The sequence below is a fragment of the Ursus americanus genome, chromosome 10, assembly GCF_024610735.1.
Source record: "Ursus americanus isolate L20-20 chromosome 10, mUrsAme1.1.p, whole genome shotgun sequence".
Classification (NCBI taxonomy): domain Eukaryota; kingdom Metazoa; phylum Chordata; class Mammalia; order Carnivora; family Ursidae; genus Ursus; species Ursus americanus.
The window spans coordinates 14,472,452-14,496,644 of NC_142136.1; the positions used below are offsets into that span (position 1 = coordinate 14,472,452).

The window sequence follows — 24,193 nt, forward strand, 5'->3', positions numbered from 1 at the left end:
TTAATTTTATTTGGTTATATTTTGAGTTAAAGCTGGCCTAACCTGACATTTTGTTATTAAGATTATAGTGATTGGTTCCAATAGGAATATGGCTGCAGCCCAATTCAAAATAGGCCCATGTATTCTCCTAAAAATCATACATAGCAACAGGAAGAATGAAACAACATTTTCAGCAAAACTAGCAAGAAGGCAGAAAGCTACAACTCTAAATTTTGTGTGTGGTGGAAAATGCCCAGCACCAGTGAAACTGAAGTGAAAAATCATGGTCACGTGGAGGGGAAGAGTGGAACGTGGCTGTGGTCTCAGAAAGCATCAGCAAATACTCACCCTCAGGAGAGGGCTCCGCTCTGAGTCGGAACTCTGTGGGGGGGCGGGCGGGACTAAAACGAATAGGAGAGGACGTGTGTGCTGCGGGAGGTAGAGGAGTCCTGCAAAGTGCACTGAAGTGGCAGATGTAAGAAAACCTGGCTAGTTCAAGGAGACGGCACCTCCAGGAGATAAGGGCGGCATCCTTCGGTGGCAGAGTGAAGAGAAAAAGTGCCTGGTGATCAGAGTCTTTGAGCCTGGTGAATATTGGAGAATCTAAGGAGGACTGTCGACATTGGGTGACTCAGCTTACACTGTTGATGGAAACTTCAGGCCAGGAAACCTGGAAGGCTAGTTTTGCCTCTTTTACTCCAAAATAATCTCCCCTGCTAATGTCAGGTGTAAGAAAATCTAAGTGATTCAGATATGCTTAATCAGAAAGGTAGAACTATTACAACCATCTAAGCTCTCATTGTAGAGGGGGAGAGGAGGAACCAAACTATACTACAGATGGAGAAACTTCACTAAGCAGAGAAAGATTGCAGCACGACATTCAGACGTGTGCTTGAAAAGCTAATGAAGCCGAGAAGCAACACACAATGTAGAAATACAGTGACTCACAGCGAAGATGGGCCGAGAAGAGGGGGTGACGCCCAGATCGCCAGAGTGTGAAACCAGAACTGGAAGGACTTTGCAAAGATCTTGAAAGCAACCATTTCATAAATAAAAATCAAAATTACAAATGGCACAACGGAGACTCGACCTTATAAAAAACACAGTAGCAGCCATAGTGGATAGAGTTAAGAAATGCAAAGAAATTAAAACAAATAAAAAGGATTCAAGAAAAATGATAAATAAAAGGCAGGTAAAGGAAATCCAACATTCCAATAGTGGAGTCTCTGAAATGGACAGAGCAAATGTTTAAAACTATAATTAGACAGTTTTCTGAAATAAAAGACTTGAACCCACATTATTAAAAGGGTATACTGTGTAACTGGGGAAATTGACCAAGAATCATCAAAACAAAGAAAGGCTATAGGAAAAAAGGAATTATTTGTGCATTTAGCAATAAGGATTATAAGGAAAGAAAACCAGATAGGCATCAGATTTTCAAAAACAATGTTCAACCCCAGGAGACAGTGAGTTCTATCTACAGGATACTCCTGGAAAGAAAAACTGTCCTTCAACCTGACTTTCAGGTAGATATGCATATATAGGCTACAAAAACACTGAACACAAGAATTTAGGGAAAGAGTGCCTTCTGAGGAATTTCTTCCAACCAAGGACTAATTGAAGGTATTTTGGCAGAATAACTGCCCAGTGGACACTGAATGAATTTATTGCAAACGGAGGGAGTTATCCCGTAGTATGTAAATAGCACCTGCTCCGACAATATTGCAATTAATACTGGTGGTGAGGAAGGTAGAAAATAGAATAAACTTGCTGATTGCCCTACCTGAGATACTTGGGAATCAACAGATTGGATTAAAGCTGAAAAGTCAAGCAGTGGAAGCCTAAACATACTGCAAAGTACATAGTTAACCACTGAAGAGTAGAAAACTGTTGAGTGAGGTTGGGCCGTGTGAGAGGAAGGGCCTCAGGAAGGGGTCAGAAACTAATTTTATTATTTTTTGTGATAGAATCATGAGATACCTTTTAAAGAAAGAGGTGACTGAGGGTATTACATGACAATACATATGTAATAGAAACTAGGGGAGCAAAAGTCTAAGTCTATCCACACAGGAAAAGAACCTAAAATGAAGAAATGCGCACACGCGCACGCACATCCCCCCCCCCAAACCATTCATAAATGACATTTTAAAAAAACATCTAGAAAGACAGGGCGCCTGGGTGGCTCAGTCAGTTAAGTGTCTGACTCCTGAGTTCAGCTCAGGTCATGATCTCAGGGTCGTGAGATCAAGCACTGCCTCATTCGCTGTGCTCAGTACAGAGTCTGCTTGAGATTCTCTCCCTCTGCCCCTCCCTCGCTTGTGTTCTCTCTTTCCCTCTCTCTCTCTCTCTCTCTCAAAATAAATCTTGTTCAAAAAAATTACATCTAGAAGAGTAAATATAGCAGGAAAGAATGACCATTGAGGCCAACATCTGTTATATCAATAAATATAGATAAGCTTAACATTAGAAAAGTTTTCAGTTTGACTCATTGGGCATATATATGCAGGGAGCTTGCTTCTCCCTCTGCCTGCTGCTCTCCCTGCTTGTGTGCGTGCGTGTGCGCTCTCTCTCTGACAAAATCTTATAAAAGGTTAGGAAAAGAGCAATAAAGAAAATCAAAAGAAAGCAGAAGAAATTAGTACAGGTTAAAAAGTAATGCATTAAAAGACAAAAACCGTAAAACTAATTAAAGGATAATATATCATAATTAAATGAAGTTTATTTGAGGAATGCAAGGATGATCCAATATTAAGAAATCTATTCATATAATACCATTAAGATATTAGTTGTAAAGTAGCACGATTATCTCCATAGATGTGGAAAAGCATTTTACACAATTCAAGACCTATTCCTGATTGTAAAAAAATTAATCTAAAAAAATACTTCATAAGGGAAGCAGTGATACTTTTTTTTAAAAACATGGTTAAAAGTGTGTGCATGTGTGTTTGTGTGTATCTTTGCTTAAAAACCAACATCTTACTAGTGGAAAAGTACTAAGGGCATATTCACCAAAATCAGGAGCAAGACAGTGGGGCTCATTATTGTCATTGTAATTTATTATTAGCTCTTAGCCAACGTTATTCGTCAAGAGAAATATGTTAGAAGTGTAAACATTGGGGAAAATGAGGTGTAAAGAATCTGCTAAAAAAGCCAAAAACGGGAGATAGAAAGGCATACTAATCTGCTCATAGGTTGGGGGCCTGTAAGTCCCAGATAATGGTTTTGACAGATTCTGTTTCGGGTGAGAGCTCTCTTCCTGGCTCGTAGACAGACAGCCACCTTCTCGCTGTGTCTTCCCATGGCCTTTCCTCTGTGCATATGAAGCGTATCACCGTCATGGCCTCATTTCACCCTGTTGACATCCCTAAAGTCCCTGTCTCTAAATACAGTCACGTCGGGGATTAGGGCTTCAGTATTTGAATTTGGAGAGGGACATGCTTTAGTCCACAACAAAGGTAATTGGTTACACGATTAATGTTTATATAGAAACCAAGAGGCTCCATATATTGCAGACAGCTAGTTGGAAGATGTGAGAAAGAAAAGAAAAAGACTCATAATAGCAACAGAAACAGCATCTAGTAATAAACTTAACAAGTGTATAAAGCCTATATAAGGAAGAATTTGAAACACTCCTTGCGGGCGTATTGAAAGACATTCATGTTCTTATGTTGGAAGATTACAATTAATTCTAAGTTAATTTAGATAGTTGTAATCAGAACCTAATAAAAATACCAAGAGTTTTTTTTTTTTTTCTGATACTTGATGAATCTAAAAATTCATGTGGAAAAGATAGGCTAGGAACCCTAGCCAGGAATACTCTGAAGTAGGGACCTGCCCCTCATGGGCACCAGCGTAGCCCCTTAGCACCATCAGGCTCTGTCACTCTTTTTCTGTGCTTGCCACCAACTGCTCCAGCCTGCTCAGGGCCTCAGGAGCGACTGCTGTGTCACCTTCTCCACCTCTCTTCCATTTGGAATCAGTGAAATAATTTTGACATAGCTTTGCCTTCAGAGCAAGAAATCTGAATTTAATTAGTACAATAAGTAATCATGGCGTGTATGGTCATCTTGGTTAGCCGTCTCCCTCAGAGCATGCTGGGAGGAAGACAAGAATGGTAATTGCTTTCATGTTATTAATCTCGGCTGAATGTGATCAGACTAAGTCCATGTTACCCACTACCACGTGGGGTATGTATGTGAGTGGTACCTAAAAAAACTGGAGTTCCAACCTTGGAGAAGAGGGTGGTGGTGACTAGAAGGCCGGGAATCCCAGGGTGCCCTTGCAGTGTTGCTGAGCATGGACTGGGCGTGTGAACACCCAGGACGTAGGTCACTGCTGTGGCATCTCGTCATCCATACCAAAGAGTACTGTCCCCACACAGCACGTAAACAAAAGGTTTACACACGAAAAAGGAATAATAGTGGTCATCAGTATGTAGAAAGATGATCTGTCTACTATCATATGATTTCTCTCATCTATGGAACATAAGAACTAGCATGATCGGTAGGGGAAGAAAGGGATAAAGAAAGGGGGGATAATCAGAAGGGGGAATGAAACATGAGAGACTATGGACTATGAGAAACAAACTGAGGACTTCAGAGGGGAGGGGGGTGGGGGAATGGGATAGACCGGTGATGGGTAGTAAGGAGGGCACGTATTGCATGGTGCACTGGGTGTTATACACAACTAATGAATCATCGAGCCTTACATCGGAAACCGGGGATGTACTGTATGGTGACTAACATAATAAAAAATCATTAAAAAAAAAAAGAGAGAAAAAATATATATATACATACATATTTAAAAAAAAAAAGATGATCTGTCTTCACTCATAAGAAATACAGATCAGAGTTAAACCGAGACACCAGATTTTACAAATTCAGAGGTTTGATAGATCACTCAGTTAGCAGCTCTCTTTTTTTGTGAAAGAAAACAGGGAAAACAAGATACGTATTTGTATATACTAGTATTTGCATAAAGGAACACCAAAAGGATGAACAAGAAACTGGGGAAAAAACCCCAGTCACCTCTCTGGGCCACCAAGAGGGGCCAGGAGACAGGGTGAACGGTGCTGGAATGAGCATGAGAATTCTTTGTGTATCAGTTTTTTATGGTTTGACTTTGAACTCATGCAGAGAGTATTCAGAAAATATGACCATGCTGAAGTGATCTAAGTGAATTTGGGTTTGGTTTTATCCGGGAGGCAACTGCTTTCACTCCAAAGTACAGCAAATTTCCCTTCGAAGTTCAGAATTGTTATTTTAATCAGATACGGGTCATTATCTACTTTGGGTGATTTTAAATGTCAGTCCAGTGTGTGTGTGTTACTGTTTACTGTAAGAACTGTTTAATTATATTCGATAACATTTTTTTGCTTGGGGGAAATAAAATGGAGATAGGAGAAGGGCGATCTGGTAACTTTTTTTTTTTTTACTTCAACAGTTATGAAACATTGTTTCATTCAAAATTATGTAATACACCAAATGCAGATATTTAAATACAAAATCCAAATAAAGAATTATACCTCATCCAAATAGAAGCTCGTGCCTTTTCTAATTATATGAACTAATTACTTAGAAGGTATGAAAATTTTGAAATTCTAAAAAAAAAATCCCTAAATTAGAATACCCTTTCCAAAACTTCTTCTGTAAAACTTTTTTTTTTTTTTTTTTGGAATTTTATCTTCTCTCATCATTCATCTGAAAAAAAACCCAAAAGAACATCTCCTACATTAAGATATATCTGACTTCAATTTTTAAATTCAGAATGGATGCAGTTTCAGCTTTGGGGCCTCCAGACGTGTTTATAAACAAATTTACCATTATAAAGCTCAACCAGTCTTCTGAGATCCACACAGCTGGAATTTTTTTAGCCTCAGGTAATGGCCCAGTTCCGTGGGTTGTTAAAGGGGGATATGTTGCAATGTATTCCTCCTTTTTTTTTTTTTTTTTTGGATGAGTTTCTGTTTCTCATTGGAAATTTATATTTATTTCTGCTCAAAGCCACAGAGCACTCCCAGCTTAGCTCCACTTCAAATAAAAGGTCTGTGTATATTTTTTTGGACCTTAAAAATAGTGTGAAATCAAGCCTCAGGTTCCTATGAAGATGAAAGAGGTCGTGAATTCTTACTGAAAACTTGTTCCTCCCTCACCAAAACCCAAGGTGAGACCAGCAAGCTTCTACGCTGTTTCTGCAGGGCAGTTTCTTTTCTAGGTCACCTTTCACTGTGAGTGTTACACACATTTGTGTGCACAGGATATCTCTGATGCTCCTCCCTCCCTGCCCTGAGTGGGCCCAAGGCTTTGCCTCCTGTCCTGAGATCAGCCCTCAAAGCCCCAAGCTTTAGGCCACCTAGGAAGCCTGCAATTTCCTTGGGATAGGGTCTTCAGTGTTTGCTTATATCCTTGGACTCATAGTCCCACCTCCTCTCTGTCCTTAGATGAAGTCTTTACTTTTAAAAACCAAACCATCCATTTAGAGGTCATTATTAATAATTTAGCATTTTGGTATTTTTTTTTTTTTAGTAGGATTTCAGGATCTGTGGTTCATCATATTGCTGGAAATTGAAGTCTTAACCTCCTGATTTGCAAAAAGCTGCCTTAAACTGTACACTCAGGTGATTTTCCAGTATTGAAGGCTTACTCCTTTGAGGGGAAAGAGAGAATTTGTCAGCACCGGTCTCCAGTAGACTGACAGTATTTCAGCAGTCACATCCGCTGAGTTCAGTTGGTTACCCTTTTTTGACTATCTTTGTTCAAGGCACTGTGGCTGGCATTAACATTCTTTAGGGAATAACTAAAATTTAGTACAGATCTGTGTGCTTGATGTGCTTTCTCCTTATCTTTGAGATGCCTGAAATGAATGAGGTGCAGGAGAGAGCGGGACACGATGTGTATGAGCGTTTAGTGCAAGTTTTGGGAGAATAAACGATGAGTTCATTAGGCTTGTGTTGATTTTGAAGTTAGAATGCAGATTTCTTAGAGTAAGCATTTGATAGAAAGGCACAGAAATAGTTAAAGATAAATCAGTTTCACCTGTGAATCTTCTCGTGTTAGAATTTAATCTCTTGCTAGTATTCTGTATAAATCAAATGGAAATATTTTCTGTCCTGTTACAAATTTAGTTCCTTCTCTCCCTTCTCTTTATGTAACCTGTTGGTGGTGAGTGATAATCATACAGAAAAATTCACTTCTGCCAAACCTACTCTGAATCTCTTCTTGGTAGTTGCTTCACCTGCCTTTCTAGAATAATTGTTACAGACCTCTGTTAGGTCACTTATGTGGCATCATTGATACGTACCGTTTTGAAACTGTTTTTCCTTCTAGACGAATTCACCTGCCCTAATAATAGTAATAATAAAAGCTTCATTTGTGAGTGCTGCATATGTGACTAGACACAGATATATATCACATTTATACTTTATAACCTGTGAGAAGGAAGTAAGTGCTCCATTGTCCAGATGAGGAAACGGAGACATAAGGAAGCAAAGTAACTTTGTCCAACTCTTACCATGACTAAGTAGCAAGACTAGGATTTAAAGGTGATTTGACCCCCTTACCAGTATCTTAATAACTATGCTGTACTGGCAAGAACATTACATTCGTTACTTTTATTACTGCTCTAGTGCCTGGAGTGGTTTCTAGCTCATAGCACGTGCTCGGGGAACATTTACTGAATGAAAAAACGAACTTTGAAACACTGCTGTAGTGGAAACCTTTATGAATTTAGAGTGATCTCTAACAGATATTTACAAATATACCAAAGTTTTGAGTCTTGGGATATTAAAGACTAGGAGTGTGGCAACTATCAAATTCTATGTGTGTGCCTACATACACACAATATAAGATGTATTAGGTAAGTAATTGTCCTAGAATTGGAACTTTAATGTATATTGCAGAATCAGAATATTCAGGTATTTGTGTCTCTGACCTATCAGGAGATTTCCATCACTTAGGTTAGCGGTGGGCAGGCTACTAGCCATGTATAGGCCGAATCCGGCCTGCCACCTGTTTTCATAAATACAAGTTTTACTGGAACATAGTCATGCTCGTTTGTTTACGTTGTCTGTAGCTGCTTTTGTGCTACAGGACAGAGTTGAGTGGTTGTGACAGAGAAGATATGGCCAGCAAAGCCTAAAATATTTACTCTATGACTCTGTAGAAAGTTTGCCGACTCCTGGCATAGATTGCTATTGTTATATTACTTGGTTAATTATTACCCTGCTCTATTTTAAGGGTCTTCATGATAGATTTGAAATTCAGCCAGGTGATGCTTGTCTGTTCATAAATGGACTTCGTGTTGATATGAGTGCTTATGATCCTTTTAGGTAAGTATTAAATTACTGATACAAACTAACTATGATTTATATAAAGGAAAATATTGTCCTGAATTTAATATTTGTCAGAATGTAAATAATCACTTTAAAGGTAAAGCAAATACATGTTTTTGTGCAAAACAATTCTATTATTATTTTGTGAGAATACTCTTAAGTGTCTTAGAATGCAGACCTGGGAGAGACCTTGGAGACATTTGTTCAGATGTGAAAACTGAAGTTCTAAACATTACACCCCTACTTGTCGCATTATTAGAAACTGTCTTTCCGGGGCGCCTGGGTGGCACAGCGGTTAAGCGTCTGCCTTCGGCTCAGGGCGTTATCCCGGCGTTATGGGATCGAGCCCCACATCAGGCTCCTCCACTATGAGCCTGCTTCTTCCTCTCCCACTCCCCCTGCTTGTGTTCCCTCTCTCGCTGGCTGTCTCTATCTCTGTCGAATAAATAAATAAAATCTTTAAAAAAAAAAAAAAAAGTGTCTTTCCGGGGCGCCTGGGTGGCACAGCGGTTAAGCGTCTGCCTTCGGCTCAGGGCGTGATCCCGGCGTTATGGGATCGAGCCCCACATCAGGCTCCTCTGCTATGAGCCTGCTTCTTCCTCTCCCACTCCCCCTGCTTGTGTTCCCTCTCTCGCTGGCTGTCTCTATCTCTGTCGAATAAATAAATAAAATATTAAAAAAAAAAAAAAAACTGTCTTTCCTTAATAGGTCTGTCCTTTAGCAGGGAAGTTCCATGGGACTGCACTGAGCAGCCCCAAACTCTACCCTCCAGAAAGGAACTGAAAGGAACACGAGACATTTCCCCCAGAAGAATGGAATTAACAGAAAGAGTTTAAAGTACTTGTATTTGTCAGAAAGGAAATTTAAATTTGTAGAATTCAGGGTGTTATCTGTTTTTGTAGGTCAAAAAAAAATTCTTCGAAAATGCTCTAGAGCAGGGGCCCCTGGGGTGGCTGAGTCGGGTTAAGTGTCTGCCTTCGGCTCAGGTCATGGTCCTGGGGTCCTGGGATCAAGCCCACCTCCTGGGGCTCCCTGCTCAGCGGGGAGTCTGCTTCTCCCTCTCTGTCTGCCCCTCCCATTGCTCATATGTTCTCTCTCTCTCTCTCTCTCAAATAAATAAAATCTTTTTAAAAAAATGCTCTAGGGCAAAATTAGAAAGTCTTGTATTTGTCATGAGCGTTGATCCACAAATTAGTCATGGGCCAAATAGAAGAAAAACCAAATTGAATTTATTTTACTTTTAAAGAGAAGCATAAAACTACTTTAGAAATTAGTATTTATAAGATAAATTTAGTAAACACAATACTTTAGTTCAGATATTCAATTTTAATTCAATTGAATATACTTTCATTGAACTTCAATTGATTAAATGTTTATTTCCTTCTCTTACCAGTTTGGAAAGAGTAGGAAAATGTAGGAGAGACTGAGAAACATAGAGCCCAAATGAGGCTTTTCTCTTTATTTAGTTGGATCCTTAGGAAAAAAATTATAGCTGAGACCCATAGGGTAAGCACCATCCACAGCAGGCATAGAGCGGCTGTTAGCTGCTGGCCTGTAAGCCTCAGCAGGACAAAATCCCATCTGTGCTCAGGAATGGTGAAATTGGGTTTAAGAGAGGGAGTAAATGGTGGGTAGATTTCAGGAAGGTTTTCATAGCAGGAACATTTTGCCTAGTTATTTAGAAAGGCTGTAGGTTATTCAGGAAATAAAACCCCCGTATCTCCTCCAGCTGGTCGGTCGTGATCTGTGCGACTTGTGACACATTTTGTTCCTCACTCATGTGATCACTAACTGCAGCTCCTCTAAGTCCCTTCAAGGAGGACAAGAAAAGATGTGAGGATGTTTATATCTTCTGACATTTTTAGCACAAAATAGATTCTCAGAAAGAAATCAGAACATGGAAATAAAATCAGTGTGGAGCCTGGAAGAAAATGATTCAGGAAAGAGGAGAAGGAAGGAAAATGTCGTGTTACTAAGGTTATATCCTGAATCCAGAGAGAGGTCCCGTGTGACTAGTACTGCAGAATTACCCATTTATGGGAGGGACGGGAGTGAGGAGTTATCTTACGCTGCTTTCCTACCACCCGTGTCTCCCTGCATTTTGGGTTGTAGAGCACTGATGCATCCTTGCCTTCGGACCCTGGAAGTAGTGGGAGGAACCGGAGCTTCCGTGGGTCTGGTCAGCACTGGTTGAGTCAAATCCTGGTCCAAGCCTGGCTCTCCTCCCCCCGGAAGGTCAGCAGCAAGAGGCCGTGGCCGCGACCGGGGAGGAAGGCAGGTAGGGCTGAGTAAATTTGAGGAGGTCCGTAAATGGTGTCTCACATTTCTACCTTGGAGCCGCTGACACATCTTTTTCTCTAAGCAGTCACCTCAACTACAGATTTGAGGAGACAAACTGGTACAAAGTGGATGTTAATCATTTTGATAGCCAGCCTGTTCTGCTTGAGCCTGTGTCTCCACAGTATACCTACCAGAAAGAAAGATAAAACAAAGGTGTCTTGATGTCCCTACTTGTGTGGTTTTTTTCTGTATATTAATGAAGTAGTCTGGCTCAGAATATTCTGGGGCTCTTGATAAATATGTATTTGTAATGCATGTAACATTAAAATTCGGTATTATAGGGTCGCCTGGGTGGCTCAATCATTAAGCGTCTGCCTTTGGCTCACATCATGATCCCGGGGTCCTGGGATTGAGCCCCACATCGGGCTCCCTGCTCAGCGGGAAGCCTGCTTCTCCCTCTCCCACTCCCCCTGCTTGTGTTCCCTCTCTCGCTATCTCTCTCTCTGTCAAATAAATAAAATCTTTAAAAAATATATTTAAAATTCAGTATTATAAAATCAATATTAAAATTCAGTTCGGTGAATATCTGAGTGCCTACTATGCTATAGAAACCGGTAGATATTGAGGGTGTAGTGGTGAAGAAAACAGAAGCAAGTGGTCTAGTGGGGTAGGTGATAGTAAATATATAATGATAGTGTAGTAAGGTTTACAAAAGATAAAGTGCAGTGCTCTGGAAGTGTATAACTCCAGAGATTTCAACCAGTTCTTGGTGGAACATGGGGACAGTAGAAATGTCAGATTTCTTAAAGGAAGTGATCATTTAAGCTGACACTTAAAGGATGAATCAGGCAAAGTGGGGAGTGGGGGTTCTGCAAGCAGTGGCACATTTGAGAAAATGAAAATCCACTCCTGTGGCCAGGCTGTGGAGTGCAGAGGAGCCGGAAGAAGGTCACACAGGTGGTCGAGGGGCAGATTGTGCAACCAGGTTTAGGATTTGCACCTTTCCTCTCAAGGGCAGGAGGAGCTGGTGAAGGGCTCTAAGCAAATCTAAAGATAATGACTATTTAAAAGAGAAGCATGAGAAGTTATATTAATTGTTTCAAACTCCAGAGATACATCGAGTTTTCCTGATAAATAGACCTAGCACATTTAAGGAATGATTTTTTTAAATTGGTAACCCAAATTCAAGATTTGAAAAGAGCAAGGAAGAAACATGCTTATTGAGGGCAACTGTGTGCCCAGTAGTGAATTAATTTAATCTTAATGCCTTATAGAGTGATTATCACCATTCTCTTTTTTAGATGGGGAAATGACTCAAATGTCACACAAAGATAGGGACACAGCTGGCAAATAGTAGCAAGATTCAAAATCTCATGCTGTTTCCAGTGTACCCTGTAACTCAATCTGGTCTTTCTGTCATGTTTAAGAGCTTTCAGAGTATTATATATATGATTAGAAATTTTAATATGTATTCTAAACAGTTGTGAACTTTCATGCTTTAATGGGTCTTTTCTGTGCTAAAATTTTATATTTTAGGTCCTATTTGATCTTACCTTAATGGAAGACTTACCAAAATAGTGACCTAGTATATTTTTCCCTTTATTTTTGGTTCACTCAAGAGTGAGCATATCTTCACCACTTTGCTAAAGATGTAATAAATATACCTTGTTGCCTTAACTCTTAAATAAGATTTTGTCACCACACACAAAAAAGTCAACGTGAGTTTACCCTAGGTAACTAATTAGAACTCCTTGTCTTGTTTGCTAATGAGTTTAATAATATTTTTTCCTGCTGTTAATAAACATACCCATGAATTCATTTCTAATGCTTTAAGAAAGCTATAAACTTTAAAGGGTTTTTTTTAAATTTGGCAAATCAAAATAAAACTTATTTCTTTTCTTTAAAAGTCTTTTGGATATGCTGAAACTAGAAGGAAAAATGATGAATGGCCTCCACAATCTTGGGATCAACAAAGAAGACGTGAGCAAATTTTTAAAATTAAACTCACGTGTTTTGGACCATACCTATGCATTAGATATTAGGCATTCTTCTGTAATGGTAAGTGCTCATGTAATTCCTTGTTTTTAAAACCTTTAGATTTAAAACTTAACATAAAACCAAATATCAGCAGGCTTTCAAATAAATTTAAGCATTTTGAAAGAGGTTTCAGGAGAACTCAGAGGAGAAGTGAAAATACAGACTCATCCCCCGCTCATTTTCATATCTTCTCTCCCCTTCCTCCTGTTCTCTGCATTTCCTCTCAAGAACTCACTCCTTCAGGATCCTTTCCAGCTTTAAAAAAACAAACACGAACAACCAAGTAACCCCACGAACGACAGCAACAAAACGTCAAATAATTAAGATCTGAGGAATGTAAGAATACCTCCTACTATCGTGAGAACCTTGCCTGGCCGGCTTACAGGGGCCTCCAAGCGTTCTGGTCCATGTTATCACCTGCAGGAATTGCGAGTCTGCTCACCTCACCCCTGCTTGCAGCAAGGATGCCGTCCCAGCCTCAGTGTGGCCTGTCGGGCTGTCAGTGGCCTTCTCCCTCCTTTCATTTCTGAGACTGTGAAATACTCCTCTCACTACTTTCCCTTCTCTCATGCTGGGAAGCCATGTTTCCCCTCTCTGTCCAGTCAACTCCCACTCTTTCTTCAGGCTTCCGCTCCAAACAGTACTTCCTGAGAGAAGCTGCCCTCAACTGTCCAGATTAGAAGATGTTTTCATATACACATTGTATTGAGGAGCCCCAGGATCAGCCTCAGGCTCCATGTTGTGCTGAAAGGACTCAGGAAGCCTAGAAGTTGTTACACTCGGGGTTATAGTCTATTGGAGCAGAACACAAGCAGTATCAGCAGAGGGAGAAAGAGCATGAGGCAAAGTCCAGAGGAAACCAGGCAGGAGTTTCCAAGAAGCTGCTCCTCGTGGAGTCCTAGAGGACACGCTTGAACTGGGACTTCAGGGTTCCGACAGGGGGCTGTCATATGGTCATATGATGCGCACGTGACTGATCTCAGTCACTGAAGCTCCAGACCCTCAGAGGAAAAGCAGGTGTTCATCATAAGTCGTGTAGTTCACAGAAATTCTGCAGTGAGCAGCATGCAGCAAGACCCTCAGCATGGGAGAAACTATCAGAACATTTCAAGAGCTGGGTTCTCAGAAGCCAACCTAGAGAACCTTTGTCACAGAATCGGCCCTTCTAGGGAAGGGAATGTGCGAGGTGTGAGCAAGCTGGCCCGCTGAGTTAACCCTTTCTACCCCCATATACACACATGTGTGTGTATGTATACATACCTATTTATTATGGTACAGAACTGCCAGCCTTCTATATACTTTGCACAGTTAATTTTTATAATTTTATAATTTTGTCCTGTGATTCTTTGATATCTTTGTTTCTTATTAGACGATATAAACTTCTTGAAAGTAGGAATGTTACCCATTTTTTTTCTCACCATTTATGTCCCTGGTTTTAGTAGGTTCTCAATAAACGTATTCTTTTAACAAATAAGTAAATATTTATCTCAAACCAACATAAAACAATTTTAACAATGAAACTGAGAACATTCTAATTACAACATAATCAATAAAAATATGTCCATATCACCATTATGATTTAACATTAGTGTAAAAAAAGTCAAACTATAAGAAATGAGAAAATGAGAGTATTACGTGGCAGATTATATAAAAAACAGCATTTTAATTAATAAGACCTTAGTAAAATAGGTTTGAAGTGACAATAAGCAGGTCAAAAAGCTTTATTTCCAAAAACCATTTGGAAGACACAGTGATTTATTCATAATAACATAAAAATTCAGATAACCTGATAATAGCTTTACTATGTAATAATCTTAATAACCAATAATAAAAACTGCAACTTAACTGAGGAAATACAGAAGGATAGAAGGACACCTGGACAGAGTATTAATTGGCGCAGGCTTGGAAGCAGTCGTGGCTGTGGCGTCCTTCCAGCGTTTACAGATTTTGATCTAAGTAATTGCACTGGAAACTACCATCAAGAAATAGTAGGAAATGGAGAAAAATATTCCCGGAGATATGATCATCACTGCATATTTTTAAAACAAAATAGAAATGAGTTACGTATATAACAGAAAAATACTGTAAATTGTATATCCATGTGCTCAGGTATGTTATTCAGACATCAGAATTATGCTTATTCATGCTTCAACAACCAGGATCAATGACTGTGCTCTCATATTAAGTAAGAAATACAGACTTACATGATATTATCATGTGAAAAGATGGACAGAGGATCCGAAGGAAATAAATCAAAATGTTATTAATGGGTGATGTGGTTTAATAGGTAGTTGGGGTTTTTTCTTTATGTTCTTCTGTAAATTCCAAATTTTTAGCAATGGGTATGTATGACTTACATGATTAGGAAAGAAAAATGGGAAGAAAAACCTGTCTGTTTTGCTAATTGTCTCATGTAAATATTTAGGGGATTTTCTTGGGAATGTTCAGTTATTACAGTACTTTAGTCCTACCCGAATAGCCTTCCCACTTACAAATTTGGTCCGCCATCCAAGAATCATGGAAACAACAGCACCAAAGAAATTGCTGTATATTCCCTGAGGCATACAGAAATTGCTGTATATTGACCTTCGACTCAGGACAAGTTACATAAGTTCTGAATTAGTTACCATTGTATTTTCCAGAGCACCAAGTGCCTTGTTATAAATGTTTATTGTTACTGTGTTTTCCTCCTCTTTAGACCATATTCTGTCATTTACTGGATTTTACTTTGACTTGGATATCTTTAAGCTCAATTAACAAACGTCTTCTCTAAAAATATTTAATCAGAAAAAGGAATGACCATGTTAGTAATCTTAATACTTTGGGACTTTTATTTTAAGCCTTTATGCTTTTAAACATTTGTAGAAGAGCACTGGGAACATGGGCCACAGTAAGAAAAGGAGGGCAGTAAGTTTCAAGACTACTCTGAAGAAGAGATAGATCTTAAGGAAACTTTGCGGCTCCATTCATAAAATACCATCCTGGTCCTCCCAGGTTGGTGGCAGAGGCCGCCCCCTGGGGAGAGGAGCCCTGCTGCTGTCCCCATCATCCACACCCAGTCTACTTCCCCACTGCTCTACTATAACAGCTCTGACTCTTTCCCAGTTCTTAGAACACCTGAGGAGGCATTCTTTTCCATTCTCTCTGAGAGTGTTGGAAAGTAATTTTTTATTGAAGTAAAATATAAATAACATATGCTCTTTTAATCTTTTTAAGTGTGTAATTTGGTGGCATTAAGCACATACACAGTGTTGTAAAATCATCACCATGATCCGTTTTTCCAGAACCTTTTCATCATTCCAAACAGAAACTCTGTATCCGTTAAGCAGTAACTCCCCATTCCCCTCTTCAAACTCCCTGGTAACCTCGGTTCTGCTTTGTGTCCCTATGAATTTTCCTTTTCTAAGTGCTTCATAAAAGTGGAATTATGCATTATTTGTCTAATTCTGCCCAGTGTATTTCATTAGGCATACTGTTTTCGAGGTTCATCCATGTTGTAGCATGTATCAGAACTTTATTCTTTTTTAAGGCTAAATAATAGGTTAATTTTTTAAATACCTTGTTTTACATACTATTAAGGGAAGTTTTGTCTCTTAATTAAATGCTTTTACTTTTCCACTTAGAAAGTGCTTGCTTTCAGTAGATGATTATTTGCGACACTTTATTCTGATCCATGAATATGGGATGTCTTTCCATTTATTCAGATCTTCTTTATTTTCTTTCAATGATGTTGCTTTTGTAGCTTTCAGCATACAAGTCTCTCATACTTCTTAAACCTATTTCTAAGTATTTTATCCTTCCTGATGCTATTGTAAATAGAATTGTGTTATGTTTATTTTAGGATTTTTCAATTCCTCTTAATTTTTTTTTGAAAACTGGGCATTTTGAATATTACAGTATGGCACTTCTGAAAGTCAGATTCTCACTTTTCCTGGGTTTGTTGTTGCTGTTTGCTATCGTTTTTTGTTACTTGTTTAGTGACTTCTCTGACCTAATTTTGTAAAGCCTGTATTCTTTCTTATGTGTGGCCACAGAAGTCTCTGTTATGTTCACCTAGTCATCTGCTCAGTATGGGACAGAGACTTACTTAAATGTCTGGATCCCAAAAGCCTCCCATTCTTGCATAGGGGTTCTGGGTGTGTGGCAGATGGATGGGGAGCAGCCCGAATTGGACCCTCAGCCAGGCGCCTTCGTCCGCCTCGGCCTTCACTTCTTGCTAGCACAGAGCTTCAAAGTCAACCAGAGGAGAGAACTTGGGGCTTCTCAATCTTCCCTGGGCATCTGCATAGACTTTTAGAATCCCAAGAATATGTCAGAACTTCTTAAAGCACCTCATTCCCCAACCTTTCCTCATTAGATTTTGGTTGCTCTGCTTTCGTCCCAACTGTTTTCTATTGCTGCGGGCAGGAGTGGCTAAAACATTGGCCCGTAATTATTTTACACAAAATGGGGCAGCAACTCTAACACTGTTATGAGTTAGGCAGGATAAAGAGAAGCCTTTTTAGTCAGTTTTCTAGGGAGTCACCAGACAGTTCAAACAAAAACTAAAATTCTTTCAGAATGAGGTTCGTTCTGCTTTCTCCAATATTGATACTGGAACTCAGGCTGTCATTTTTCAAGGCTACTGATAGGCTTGGGAGCACGAGATGGGACTAGGATAAGTTTCACACCACATATCTCACTGTTCTGAGATTCAGCCATTTTTCTTGAATAAATGCTCTCAAGGTTGCTGCAAGCTTTTGGTTAATTTTCATAGTTCTTAAAATGTTGAGTTCCCCCCAGTGATTTTCTAGTTTCTTATTGCTTTTATGTCAGGGTGGAGTTTTGAAATTCCTTACTCAGCCATTTTAGCTGACATCACTTCCTAAAGAAAACCTAAAAGATGTAAATTATAAGTCTTCCAAGTTCTTCGCTTCTCTCAGAAAGTCGTCCTCTAGCACCATGACCCATCTAGTGCAGGTCCTTGGACCCTGAAGAGATGGTCTTATAAGTTCTAATCTATTAATGACAGTAGCTTGTATTCAGTATCTTGGTAGCCCAGCAGATGAAAAGGCCAGAGTTCCAGGCAACCAAACGAACAGCGGTAGATCATTGGAATATCAGTGCCAGTTCTGCATGCAGCTCTGTGAGGCCATTCTTCCAGTTACTGTCGCAGCTTCTGCAAGTTTACTTGAGAGTAAAAATGGGCAGTTCAGTCTCTGCAGCACCTATGCAAAGCGATTTCCATTGCCTCAGTAGTTCTCCAAAATGGATCAGGGTATCGCCTAGATGAGTTTACCCGACACCCAGGCTATAAATTAGGCCATTGCTGTAGTGTTCTACCTTTAGTATTTATGGTAAGAATCACCAAGGACACTCGTTTTCAATGGAGATTCCTAGGCCCTGTTCTGAGATTCTTGCTTTAGTAGGTCTGAAGGCAGGCCAAGGAGTCTGCATTTTCAGTAAACACCTCCAGATATTTTGATACATATTAAAAGTGACTCTACCTCCAATTTTTAACCAGGTTCAATAGGACAGATACATAAAGCATACGGCCAGTTTCTCACTTAAAACCAGTATTAACTGACCACCCTGGGGGTCAGATTTTCAAATCCTCTACTTTGGTGCCTTTCCCTCCACTGGCCTCTCATTCCCACAGAAGAACAGTGAACTGATCCAGACACTGCTGTCCAAGTCTATAACGATTTCCAATTCACAGGGCATTCCTAGCATATTGCCAGGATTTTTAGAACTGTTCACATTACCTTCACATCTTGGCAAAAATTACCTCAAAAACATAAACAAGATAGACCACTACCTAATTTTCCAGGGAGACCGAAGTTCTCCCTTCTTCCTCCCCTCCATGGTATCAGGACAGATTATAGCGAAGACAAGCTAATGACAGAGCCCCATGACACTTGTTAACCACAAAATAGAAATGGCTGCAGCTTACCCAGTTACTCCTGCTCATGTGCCTTATGCACTTGGTCAGTGTGTCCCAGACTGCGCCAACTCCCTCCCCACCTGCTTGTGCTTTCCCCTGCACGGACTCCTTCTCTTACAGCTACTGTCTGGGTGTGGTAGTAGCTCAGTCTTCTCTCTGAAACCACTGCCTCTGATGTGGTTCAACACTCCAAAACCTGTTGTCTGGATCACTGCAGAGGCCGCCTGAGTTCTTGGGCACCACTGGTCTCCTCTCCTCTGGGACTTTGTGCGGCATGCACTAGACCGTGCCTGTGTCATTCGTCTCTCTCACCCTTCGTTTTGATTTTGCATTAATTTTCTCTGTGCACTTTGGTTGATATACATCTGTTGATCTGTCATCCAGTTGGCTAATCACTGTCTTCCTCCGTGTCCAGTCTGCAGTTAAATCTTCTTTAGAAGTTCTTACAGTTCTTAATTACAGAGTTTTAAAATTTAGAATATACCTTTGGCTCTTCCTGTAATGGATTTTTAGTTCTCTTAACATTTTCTATCTTTCCATCTATTTTTGTTCTTTTTAAAATATATGTATTATCATAGTTATTTTAAAGTCCTTGGCCAGGTCCCTCTGTATTGTCTGGTTTTTCTCTTGCATTTTGATATTTGGTCCTTTTTTTTGCCTGGCAGTTTTTGATAGGAGCCCGAAATTACCAATGTAAAGTCACAGAAGCAAATGTTTGTCAGGTTTGCTGCGGCAGCCCGAGTACCAGCTCTCACCTGGCTCTGTCGAGGCACGTTTCTGGGCTTCGTGGGAGCTCTTACACTTTGTGTCTTCCTCCTGGGGGACTAGCCCTGTCGGTTTCTCAGGTTAAAGTACAGTGTTTGCCAGTCTTAACACTTCAGGCTTCAACTTCTGTCTCATTACTGCGTTGTGGCTGCAGCTTCAAAGTCCCAGTGTCTGTTTCCCCTTGGCTCTTTTTTTTTTTTTTTTCCTTTCTTTTTTTAGTGGTGTTGGGGCCGGGGTGTTGCCATGGGTACGTGCAGGTTCCTAGTCAGCAAATGAGAGGAGTTTGTGTAAAGACAGGGACTCTGGTTTCTTCCCTGCACTTCCCCCCCCCCCCCCCCCCCCCCCCCCCCCCGGTCTACTGGATTTCCCCGCCCCCTCAATTTCTTCCATTTAGGCAACCCTAATTTTAACTTCTGTCTTTCCAGCCTAGTATGACTGTCACTTTCTGTTTGAATTAGTTCTTCCAGGCTGCAATTTGGAAAATCTCCCTAGGGACAGAATTGAGGTGAACATGGAGCTTGTCTGCTGTGCCTCTTGCCTTTAAGGATTGTAACTCCTTGACCCTTGATAATTCGTTGACCCTACCTCCATGCATCTAAACAGTGATTAAATGTTTTCCCCAGCTCTTAGCATTATTTTGGACAGGTGGCTTAGTCTAGTATAAACTTTTAGCTCTTGATTAGAATTGGACACCCAGGATGTCATGTTTTATTTTCCTTATGTCTAAGCGTTAAAATTTGAGAAGGAACGTGGAGGACCTCACTGCTTCCTATACTGCTAATAATTAAAATAAAGACTTAATCTCTGTCAAATGGTTTAAGGAGAGTAATTTCTATACAATTTTATTTTTTAATATGAGAAACAAACATGAATAGAAGAAGTCAGTTCTGGGAGGAGGGTCAGGCTTAATCTAAAAGACCATGGAAATATAAAATTGTTGCACATAATATATTCCTTAATTTAAAGAATATTCAACTGGCTTCTTATATTTAATCAGAAATATAGAAATTTCTGTGTATTTTTACTTTGAAAGAATGAAAGCTGGCTTTGAAAATGACTTAAGTATTAGCTTAATATAGCTCTCACAGATTTTTGGATTCTTCCTAGTGGATTAATGACCTAGAAAATGATGATTTGTATGTCACATGGCCTGCAAGTTGCCAGGAGCTTCTGAAGCCCCTGTTCCCTGGAACTATACCTTCCATAAGGCGTAATTTTCATAATTTGGTGAGTTTTATATGACATTTTGTATACATCTTTTATAAAGGTATCAGCATTCTTTCTGGATTACCTTGTTCTTGGTGAATAGGCATCTGTGTAATAAGAAGGGAATACTTGCCTGATGCAGCAAGCTTGAGGTGGCTTGGCCAACGAGACATCCAAAGCCAGCAATGCCACAAAATCTGCCTCTTCTTATTGAGATGTGCTTTTACAGTTCCGATGTGAAATTGATGAGTTAACGTTTACATTTTCTGAAAGAAATTTGATTGAACATTTTTCCTTCTATATTATAAGGAACTAACTAAAGATTAAAATTTACTACATTTCAGGGAAAAATACATGAATATCACTTTATCATCTATGCGTATGAGTTCACTATTATAATAGTAAATAACCTGATACAACTATGAAATGTGCAGAAAATACTTAGCTGGGGCTTTATTTTTTTTCAACAAAGGAAGTGAATATGTTATTTCCTACAGCAGTGTAGAGTAAGCAGTTATGTTAATGCTATTTTTTCAAAATTCAGTTACTATCTTTTTTAAAAAAGTTAGAGAAAATCCAAGGCACATTTAGAATAAGGTATTTCACTTGTTATTTAAAAAATTTACTCTGCTGTGCTTCAAAAAAAGGATGCGTGATCTGGTATTAAATTCCATGTATTATTCAAATGTTCAGCTTTTAGAAATCCTTCATTACCTATGAAATTCCTTCTTATATAAAAGTCTTTAGAATTGCTGGAAATTTCTTTAAAAAAAGATTGCATCTTGAATTTCATACTTTTAGCGACAGAAACAAACTTGAATTTCATGAAAATTCCAAAATGTTCAAACAAAATAGTGATGATAAACTATCTACTTTCTTTTAGGTTCTGTTTATTGATCCTGCTCAAGAATATACCTTGGATTTTATAAAGCTTGCTGAGCTTTTCTATTATCATAAAATTCCTCTTAGGTAATTGTCAATTTATAACATTAAACGGTCAACTGAAAGAAATCCAGTGATGTTCCCATTATACCACAGAGTATTACACAGAGTATTCATTTGGAATTCAGAGCAGTGGTGGGTGGTCTTTAACACCTGACACAACACGGCTGTGCTGTGAAACCTCATTTATCTTTGTGATAGACTCTGTTAATCAAAGCTGCTTAGTAATCTCTTTAACCCTGTTCATTTCCTGAGAAAATGATCTGATCACTTTGGGTGCTTAAAGATGGATCCATTTCCCTGAAGTTGTGTCAAGAGTATACTTTCCCTTTATTTTTCTGGAAAAACATGGCCATCTGAGGATATCACCACCAGAGAGAGTTTGACAGTTTGGAGGATTCCATTAGATAGGCGGATGTTGGTGAACAGACATTACAAATCAAACCTTTTCAAATATAGCCCTCCCTCTTTCCCTCCATTAACACATTCTCTCCATCTAGATGTTATAGTCTAGTAATGTTGAAAAATCGTGGCTGGTTGTGATTCAAGGGGTAGTTGTGACATTCCTTATTCACCTTCTTTCCCCAGAATTGGTTTTGTGTTCATTGTTAACACAGATGATGAAGTTGATGGAGCAGATGACGCTGGCATTGCTCTTTGGCGAGCTTTCAACTATATTGCAGAAGAACGTGACGTATCACAAGCCTTTATTTCCATAGTACAAGTGAGTGTGCTTGGTATACTTTCTTCAGACTGTATAGTGGGTTTTTCTGCCTTATTACTGTAATTATTATTTATTATTTTTATCTTTCCAAGTTTATAAAAAATGATCCTGGAGATTAATACAGATGATGAATTTGATTCTTGCAACTCCCAACTGAAATACATATTGTTGTCCCCACTTTATAAATTAGGCAACTGACACTCTGCCAAAATAGATGAATTTGCTTGACTTTCTCCAGCTGCTAATGGAATTTAAATTGCATATGTAAGTTAAGAGGAAAACTCATAAAAAATGATTAGTCAGGGAAGAATTCCTGAACTAGGTCTTGAAAAAATCATGAATAAAAAAGATTACTGCAAACTGAAATATTCTAAATAACAAAGTATGTAGACTCCTCCTAGAGAATTTCAGAGGAGAAAAAAATCACTTCATGATAGCAATTGGGTTGAAATAGCAGGATGGATACTGAATTTGACTGTATTTAAAAAAAGTTAGAAATTGGCAAGAACTTGATTAAAAACAATAAGAAATGGGAAGATTATTTCATAATTGAGGTTTTGAAACTATTATGGCCGATTGTGGAAACATATGTATTAAAGAACTGTATTGTTATTATTAAGAAAGACCATAGCTTAAAAACTAGCTTTTGTTCATTTTAAAATACATTGGTCTTTTTGCTTTCACCCACTATTATAACAGGGAATGGTTCTTCAAAGTGAGAATGTGAAATTACCAAAGCTCTATAAATTCCCTGCCCTGCTTCCATAGCTCCTGGGAAAACCACTGAAACCTCAAGAACTCCCTGTCGGGCGTTAGAAACTACCAGGGCTCCGTGACTTGGGGGTACACTTTGTTCTGTGAAATAGTGTTATGGATTACATGTCAGTCTTGTATCTCAGTCTATTACTTTTATTAACTGACTGGTGTAAGAATTTATAAGGAACTTAGACTGACATAGCTTTTATTGAAGTCTGGCCACCTTATTATGAAAGGATCAGTATGATAGTCAAAACTTAGAAACTTGAGGACCTTTTGAAATTCTCCTTACCTAAGTTATCTTAATTCTCTCCATTGACTCTCTATTCTGGAAGAGCTTTGTATCAGACGTAAATTTGCATGTGAATTCATACTTCTCCAATTACTGGCCTTTTGAATTATCTACTGTGATGTTCAGCATAATACTGTAATATCTTGGAAGACCAAATTATACTTGAAACCATAGGTTTCCATACAGTATACACGGCATAAAAGTATTAAATATGTGCCATAGCCTACAAGTTGTACTAAGCAATTAGAGGAAAGAGAGGGGAAAATGTGTGAGGAAGGAATATTTACAGCATACTAGAATCCACCAGGGTCTGAAGTGTGCAAATGTTGGTGGTTATTCGTACTAGGATGCTTCAAACCTAAAATGTTTGTAGCCCATAGAAAACCAAAAGATGATTGAGCTAACATTCTATTGGGAATGTATTGTATTGTATCCTTCAGATGACTTAGCTTCACTAATTTAGAATAATTTGAGCAGGGGCGCCTGGGTGGCTCAGTCGTTAAGCGTCTGCCTTCGGCTCGTGGTGTGATCCCAGAGTCCTGGGATTGAGCCCCACATCAGGCTCCTCTGCTGGTAGCTTGCTTCTTCCTCTCCCACTCCCCCGTCTGTGTTCCCTCTCTCGCTGGCTGTTTCTCTGTCAAATAGATAAATAAAATCTTCTAAAAAAAAAAAAAAAAAAAAAAAAGAATAATTTGAGCAAAATCTAGCCTTTTAGTAAAATAAGTGAATTATAAAATCTCTTTAATATTGTTTCATTACTTTCAATGAGCAAATTATTTTATCTAAATTAGATAATTTAAGAATATAGTATCAGAAAGGAATATAGTAGAAGGTCAAAATTATAAGCATATGAAAATTCTTGACATGTGATAGAGAATTATCACATGTCAGTAAGTACAGTATTTATATAGTAAAACAATCTGTGTATTTCAGTTTTCCACAGTGGCTATGCAAATTCAC

The 24,193-nt window shown here is 39.0% G+C and overlaps 1 protein-coding gene across 7 annotated transcripts in view; it reads left to right on the forward strand.

Moving 5' to 3' along the window:
* Positions 1-24,193, forward strand: part of UGGT2 (UDP-glucose glycoprotein glucosyltransferase 2) — a 189,296-nt gene that overhangs the window by 56,815 nt on the left and 108,288 nt on the right. For all 7 annotated transcript variants that reach the window (XM_087865039.1, XM_087865040.1, XM_087865043.1 and 4 more), the window contains 5 exons: positions 8,214-8,305; positions 12,496-12,646; positions 20,421-20,540; positions 21,403-21,488; positions 22,050-22,185. In XM_087865039.1, coding sequence (XP_087721165.1) covers positions 8,214-8,305; positions 12,496-12,646; positions 20,421-20,540; positions 21,403-21,488; positions 22,050-22,185 — 585 coding nt within the window. The remainder of the gene's footprint in view (positions 1-8,213; positions 8,306-12,495; positions 12,647-20,420; positions 20,541-21,402; positions 21,489-22,049; positions 22,186-24,193) is intronic.